An 8,400-nucleotide genomic window follows, 5' to 3' on the forward strand; every position below is an offset into this window, starting at 1 on the left:
AAATTTTAAAATTAAAAAATAATAAAAAATAAATTTTTTATTTAAAAAACATCATCATAATATAATTAATAACAATAAAACAATACTTTAAAAACTATGGCAAAGATGCAAAATAATGCGAATGGCAGAATCATTTCTGCAAAGCCTTCGAAACACCCCCGTAGGCAGGGGAGGATTATCGGGACTTGGCAGACTTGTTTTTATCCTCAGGAGGTCCATAAAAATTCTATGGTCACCTCAATTAGATTCGACATCCTGAATACCTCTCACTCATGTGCCACAGGTGCAAACTCGACAAATTTAAAGCTTAATGGGTTCTACAGGTTGGTCGTTGAGGTTCCAAAGGGTTTACTTCTTGGCGAAAGGCAATCAAATGGTCCTTCCTCATCTCCAGCAAAGCTGGCCTGGAAACAGACTTAGGGGCTCTCGAGGGCACCCCATAAAATTCAAGCAAATCCTTCATTTCAATAGAAAGGGGTTTCTCATAATAATTCAAAGGCCTTGCGGGATAATTGGTTCCCTTACAGGGGACAGTTCTCAAGGCTTCCACTCTCCCATATGAAGATTTTCTCTTGAGACCAAAGAGATGTGGCCTCTGGGGCCAATAGAATAAAATTAGGGTTAAGAAGAACCTCCACGATATGCTCAAAATCATCCACCCATACCAGAAGCGGGGAGGGATCCGTCCCTAAGCAATACCCTAAAAACACCCAAAAACCATCATGCTTCAACATAGATAACATTATGATTATAAGCGGAAAACGTATAGATGAACTGTGGGAAGGTTACAACGATCTAGGGCTCTTCTACAAATGGTTTGGTTTTGGCGCAATGACCTCTGATGTCCTCCAGTGGTTGAAGTCCTTCACGGAAAATCAGATAAGTATTACCTGCTTGGACAATGATTTTTTGTTTATCAAATGCAATTCTTGTGAACTTAAAAATAATTTACTTAGAAACAATCACAGATTCTTTAAAGGGTATTGTTTCAAATTTTTTAATTGGAAACCCAATTTCTCCCCCACAGATTTTGAGAAACTTAGGGTGCCGAAATGGAATCGACTCCCTCATATGCCGGTAGAATTAATCCACAACCATACCCTTAAAAGATTAGGGGATTTTTTAGGAGGGTTTGAAGGTTTGGAGGATAATTACATGGAATCCTCTGATATCATAATTCTCGCCAACGTTGAGATAAAAAAACTAAAATTTGAACCCATTAAAATCATCACAAACCACTCGATCTATGATATTCAACCGAAGATCCTCATGAGTGATATCACATCCATGGTTGTGATCTCCCCTATTTAGAATACTAAGAAAGAATGTACTAAGGCTAAGATTGTTTCAGGAAAAGGTTTGGATATAAATATAAAATTCAATCCAAAAGGTGGTTTTGTGTTTAACAAACAAAACCCCAGAGCTAGGGAATTTGTATACATTCAAAAAATGTAGAATGTGAAAAAGATAAAACAAAAATTGAAAACACACCTAAAGAACCAATGATGAAACAAAGTAGGAATGATATAGAGAATAATGGAAGTGATAAGCAAACTGTTACGCCATTAGCAAACATGGCTTCTAAGGAAAAGAGCGTTGACACTGTTATAGATAATAGCCCCCTGAGGTTAGAAGCCAACATTGATAACCAAGATGAAACAAAAGATGACACCAGAAATTTGGAGAAAACCATTGAAGCAATAGACAATCACCTCACTCCACATGAAGCAGAAAAGGTAAAAGGCTTAAAAAAAAAGAAAAAGAACAAGAACAAAAAAGGAAAAGGAAAAAAAAGAAAAGAAAAGAATATAAAGAAAAAAAACTCCAACATAAACAACAGTAACAAGGATATGGACTCGGATGCAAGGAGGGAAAAAGAAAATAAATGCATACTTGAGTATGTTGGCAATGAATTTACAAATGACCTTATTGAACTGTTCATTAACGAAATAGCAGATGAGGAGGAACTAGCATTACAAAAAACACTGCTAGCAAGAGAATTATGCAAACTTAATATAATCGAGGAAGAGGTACAAAACCTCAATTATGATGCAGCAATGGATAACATGGACAACCTGGGGATAGCTAAAACCATTGACGCGTTCTTACCCCCGGATGTTGCCTCCAAACTAAAAAAAGAGGGGGAGAAAATCAATTTCTGAATTACTAACCAGAGCTGGAAGTGCTGTGGGAAAGACCAAAATCACAAACCTTTTTGAGGCAGGGAAGGGGAAGAACCTTCCCATAAGGTTATGAAACTCCTTACTTGGAATGTTAGGGGCCTGAATGCCCCTAACAAGCAATGTATCTTTAAGTGTTGCATTGCTAAATACAATCCAGAGTTATTCTTAATACAGGAAACCAAAATAAATAATAATGAAATGACAAACCTAAATAGAAAATTAGGTATTAGAGAATTAGAAGGACAAACTGCTTGTGGTGCCTCAGGTGGACTGGCCATCATATGGGATCCTAGGCAAATATCCTTCAAACTTATAAGCAAAAGCCCAAATTGGATGTGTGGCAGGGTTATAAGCATCAAAAGCAACTTAAAATTTATTATAATTAATGTCTATGGACCTATCCAAACACAAGCAAAAAGACAAGTCTTGGATGAAATTGAGAATTTCCTTTTAAGCGACACTGAACAAACATACATAATAGGTGGGGATTTCAATGCAATCTTAGACCCCAAGGAAAAATGGGGTGGTAATAAAAAAATGACCCAAACATGTAAAGATTTCAAAGATTGGACACATAAATGTAACTTGTTGGAATATAAGACCAGAACTAATGCTTTCACTTGGAATAACAGAAGACAAGGTTTCTGCAACATTGCAGAAAAACTTGATAGATTCTTCCTTTGCGGGAATCTCACATAGACTTTTGAGTCCTCTATCCTCCCGTTCTTAGGATCGGACCACTTCCTGATCCAATTGATCATATCAGAAGAACTAAAGCCAACTAAAACCCCGTTTCGCTTTGAAAAAATGTGGGTCAAGGATGAAAATCTAATACAATTAAATGAAAAGTGGTGGAATGAAGTAGAAGTCATAGGCTCTAAAACTTTCAAAGTAGTAACCAAACTAAAAAAGATAAAGCAACAATTAACAATTTGGAACAAAGTACACTTTGGAAATATCTTCACACAAAAAACAGAGATTGAGAAGGAAATGGAAAAAACTAATGAGGAGGTAATTAGGCTTGGGATGAATAACATACTATATCAAAAGGAAAAATCCAATCTGGCCCAGTATGAAGAAATCCTAGCCAGAGAAGAAATATACTAGAAACAAAAATCCAGGGAATATTGGGTGGAGGCTGGGGATAGAAACACAAGCTTCTTCCACAATAGCACAAAACATCGCAGAGCTATTAACAGAATCATCAAGATAAAATTGAACTCGGGAGACTTGAGTGATGATCCCAAGCAGATAGCCAAGGAAGTTGTTGCGTATTTTGAAACTATCCTTAACAATAAAGAAGGCTCCAAGTGGACTAAGGAGAGCGAATTCTTCAAATACATCCCAAAATTAATATCTAAAGAACACAACTTAATGCTTAATAAAAAATTATCTATGGAAGAAGTGGAAACAACCTTATTTCAAATGGGTCCGGATAAGGCCCCTGGCCCTGATGGGTTCCCAACACACTTTTTTCAAAAATGCTGGAGCTTCATGGGAAAGGAAATAACAGAGACCTTAGAAGGGATGAGGAACTCAGGAAAGATTCTAAGAGAACTAAATAAAACATTCATAACTTTAATCCCAAAAAAGGAAACAGTGGACTGTTTTGAAGATTTTCGTCCAATTGCATTATGCAATACCCTTTATAAATTACTCACAAAAATAATTGCAAACAGACTTCACAAACTTCTCCCCATAATCATCAGTGAGGAACAAACTGGTTTTGTGCCTGGCAGATCCATTTATGATGGTATAATCATTGCTCAAGAAGCAATCCATTCAGTATAAAAAAATGAGGTACCAAGCATGATGATTAAACTTGATATTAAAAAAGCGTATGATAAAGTAGATTGACACTTTCTATGCAAATGTCTTGAATCTTTCAGGTTCAATAAGCAATGGATTAATCTGGTCTTTGAATGCATTTCTACACCGAGGGTGTCAATCCTAGTCAATGGGGCCTCAGAGGGTTTTTTTGAAATCTCAAGATGTCTCAGATAGGGGGATCCCCTCTCCCCCTTTCTTTTTATCATCATGGCAGAATCATTGGGAAGAGTGATCAGTAGGGCGAGAGAAACACATCAGCTCAATGGTATTAAATTACTTCTTACTTGGAACGTATTACCCATCAACAATTTGTTGATGACACCATGTTGTTTGGACTAAGCAATATAATAGAAGCAAAAGCACTCAAAAAAATCTTAAACAACTACTCTACCATCTCCGGATAGGATATCAACACTTTGAAGTCCAACATAACCTTTTTTAACACAAATAAAGATCTCCAAAGGAAATTCCTAAACATTCTTAAATTAAAAATAGGAGAATTACCATGTAAATACCTAGGACTCCCCTTAGACAAGGGAATTAGATCATCCAAATTATGGGATCAAGTGGTCTCCAAAATCACAAATAGGATCTCCTCCTGGAAAGGAAAATGGTTATCCTCTGCCGGGAAGGCCACCATGATTAAGTCGGTTCTCTCAACAATGCCAATTTACCAACTCTCATGCATGGATATTCCCGCAACCAAGAGAAAGGAAATCACAAAACACTTGAGGACCTTTTTCTGGCAAGGCTCGGATGACAAATTCAGACTCCCATTGATAGCATGGGACAAGATATGCATGCCCAAGGTGATGGGGGGTTTGGGTATCAAAGATTTAAAAATCCAAAGCAAGGCATTGGGGGTGAAGCTTGTTTGGAGAATGTATACTGACCCTAAATTCAAATGGGCTCGAATCCTTTATAACAAATACCTACATAACCAAGATCTTTTAAGCATCTTTAGGACTGCCCATTCACATAAAGGTTCTAGAATTTGGAACTTTATGCTTGATTGTAGAGATATCATTACAGACAAGCTAACATGGAACATTGGAAAGGGGGAGGATGCCCTTTTCTAGAGAGATTCTTGAGGGGCTCAACCTCCCATCAATACTCTTCATAACTTCGAAAAGATTATACCCACTCTTGAAGAACAATGGGGTGTGAATGTAAAAGACTATGTGGAGGATTTGTGCATTGGGAGCCTCAAACAATGGAGATGGAAATCATTGGATAATCTAAACCTTCCTGACCTGGAAAGATCCCTCTTAACTCAGATCCTAGCCTCAAGAAGTCCTGCCTTAAACTCTGAAGAGGATAAAATAATATGGGCTGGATCCAAGAAGGGGAAATACGAAACTAAGGAGGGATATAAACAACTGCTAATCAAGAATAATAACCCAAGCTCCAACCTTCCCCTAACTCTTTTTTGGGATAAAAGGTGCCTTCCGAAAGCGGGCCTATTTGCATGGCTGGCTATTTAGAATCGACTCCTCACCAATGAAACCTTTAGGAAACTAGGATATGAAGGACCTAGTAGATGTCCATTATGTGAAATGGAAGAGGAAAATTATAACCATCTTCTGTTAACCTGCGATTATGCACACAACTGCTAGGGATGGTTAAAAAAATAGTTGATTTGGTATACACCTATTCCTAACACTATCTCTGATCTATTCCATGCTTGGCCCATCCGGAACATAGGCTGCATGTTTGAAAATTTATGGATCATTGCCCCTTCCATTATGATTTGGGAAATCTGGAAGGAAAGAAACATCAGGATTTTCAAAGATAGTAAAATGCAATGGTCCCATTTGACCAATAAAATCGAAGCAACCATAGTTGAAATAATAAACAACCAGACCTCTAATTATCAGAGAGATGTCAATATGTCCCATTGGGATGAAAAAATGAGACTAAGGTGGAAGGGTCTAAAGATACCCCCCTTCATTGGTAGACGTCCATCATCCAACAACATAATACGTAATGAATGCAAGTGGCTCCCCCTTAAGGTTGGATGGTTTAAGCTTAACTTTGATGCCGCTTCTAGGGGCAACCCGGGGAGTGCTAGACTTGGGTGCAACCTTCATAATTCAAACGAGGATGAAGTGGCCTATATGGCCCTCCCCTTAGGAAAATGCACTAACAATGTAGCAGAAATGAAAGCACTTGCTATAGGGATAAACCTATGCATTATACTAAATATAAAGAGGATCAACATTGAAGGGGATTCGGCAATTATCATCAATGCCCTTAAAAAAGGGGCAATGCCTGATTGGAAGCTTAGTGCCTCCTTGGCTAAGATACTGACAGACATCAAAACATTTGACAGGGTCATCTTTAATCACATATACAAGGAGGGCAACAAAAGAGCCAACTCCCTAGCTAACATGGGGGCTGATGGTAAGACAATTATCCATGTGGCTCCTATCATTTATCCTTCAACAAAATTTCACTACTACACATAACTTATAAAAATTCTAGTATTCATATCATATGATAGCATTCACACAAATTTCCCATACCCTGTTTCCTATCTTATACATAGAATCAGCCTGAGCCCATAACTAAAGGAGCAGATGAGAATTAATCATCTATCTCATCATTCACTCTGTCTGATAGATATCATCCAGAGCTCCCATATTAATTCACTAACATATATTCGAAAATTCTTTCAAACTAAGGCATATATAAACTATCTAAATATATACACACAAATACACAAACATATTTACACTTATTAAATCTGTGTATATAGATATAGTTATATATATAGATACATGATACTTTTATATATATAATACATATAAACACATTACACATATTTATATGGATATATAAATATATATAGATATATATCACATATATAAATAGAAATATTACATATATGATTTTCACATATTATGTATATATAAATAACATATATATATACATATGTATATATATATATATATATATATATATATATATATATATTTATTTATATGTATATATTTTTACATATTTATACAAATTAAGCTATATAGCTAATTATACATAAATTCAATATATATATAACCGGTTATATATATACACACACACACAGATATATATATATATATATATATATATATATATATATATATATATATATATATATATATATATATATATATATATATATATATATATATATATATATATATATATATATATATATATATATATATAGATAGATTAAAATAAATAATTAAAAATACAGACATCTATATAATATATCAAATATTTATAGAGACATTAATATATATATGTATATATTTACACATATAAACTGGTATATATTCACAGGATTGTTCATACATATAAATTTATAATCTAGATTTATAAATACACAAATATTTTAAGATATCTATGATTATATATAAGTTATCATTAATAAACATGTTGCCCAAAGAATTATATATTTTACCTTCCGGAGTAGATGCTAATTATTAAGCTCTTTGGACGGGGACATTTATATCTAAACACATATAACTATAAAATAGTCAAACCCCTAATTAAAAGCGCCTGATCATCATTACAAATATGATCTCCATGAAATCTTGGCCATTATGGCTGGTCAGTGCTTCGTTGGAAGGAGTACCAGCCAGCTGTCTGAATCGGCAACCCGTTAGATCATCCGCCAAAATTAAATTTAGCAACTCAAAACGATTTTCCCATAGGCGGCTCATCATTTAAAGATATGACATTTATACTAAGCCAATTAGAAAATTCCAAGGTGGATACATGGTACGCATGTATTTAGAAAGGATGTGAAAGCTCAGACTTTAACATAATTACCCTACATGGCTATTAAACCATGCCTTTTTGTTTCATAAGCTCTTTAACCCAGCTTACCAATACCTTCTAAACTGAAGCAGAACCTGTGATGGATACCCCGATCAAACTAAGTAGTTCAAAGAGGCAGATGGCCTTTGACGGAGCCATTATTAGGGATCGTCTCAAGCGCATCATCCTCCTTCCTCATACCTTAGTTATAGGTGTTGTAGAGACTACCCTCGGTCTGGATTATCTTACAAATTCGGACCGAACTAGAGCCAATTCGGATGTGGCCGCCACGTTTCTAGCTATGACGGTCACTTTCACCAAGAGAAGGGATGACACAGGAGCTCTATGCAAGGAGGTCTTCATTGCCTCAATCTTATGAGATCTGGAGAGGGTTCTAGTCAACATTGACAATGACTGGACAATCCCAAGACCTAGAGACTATGATGTCCTCATTCAAAATAACAGGTCGGTTCCTAGATTTCCCATTATCACTATGGATGTTGTGGCCTTCACCAGGGAAAGGAGCGATGCAATTAACAGGAATGTCAACTTTCTGCTGCACTTATTTCATGTGAGAAAC

General features: G+C 35.8%; 1 protein-coding gene across 1 annotated transcript; it reads left to right on the forward strand.

The window, feature by feature from the left end:
• The first annotated feature begins 1,502 nt into the window (after positions 1-1,502).
• On the forward strand, positions 1,503-8,199 carry LOC131860469 (uncharacterized). Its single transcript, XM_059214873.1, has 3 exons — positions 1,503-1,736; positions 6,026-6,416; positions 7,913-8,199. Exons 1-3 carry the CDS (start codon positions 1,503-1,505, stop codon positions 8,197-8,199), a joined length of 912 nt encoding a protein of 303 aa, XP_059070856.1.
• The last annotated feature ends 201 nt before the right edge of the window (positions 8,200-8,400 follow it).

The sequence above is a fragment of the Cryptomeria japonica genome, unplaced genomic scaffold (genome assembly GCF_030272615.1).
Source record: "Cryptomeria japonica unplaced genomic scaffold, Sugi_1.0 HiC_scaffold_13, whole genome shotgun sequence".
NCBI lineage: Eukaryota > Viridiplantae > Streptophyta > Pinopsida > Cupressales > Cupressaceae > Cryptomeria > Cryptomeria japonica.

What these genes read in the sequence shown, in the direction of transcription:
- LOC131860469 (XM_059214873.1), top strand. Translation starts at nt 1,503, where the DNA reads ATGATGAAACAAAGTAGGAATGATATAGAGAATAATGGAAGTGATAAG. An exon ending in CTCCACATGAAGCAGAAAAG is followed by an intron (nt 1,737 to 6,025) that starts GTAAAAGGCTTA and finishes CTCCCCCTTAAG; the next exon opens with GTTGGATGGTTTAAGCTTAA. An exon ending in AGCTAACATGGGGGCTGATG is followed by an intron (nt 6,417 to 7,912) that starts GTAAGACAATTA and finishes AAACTGAAGCAG; the next exon opens with AACCTGTGATGGATACCCCG.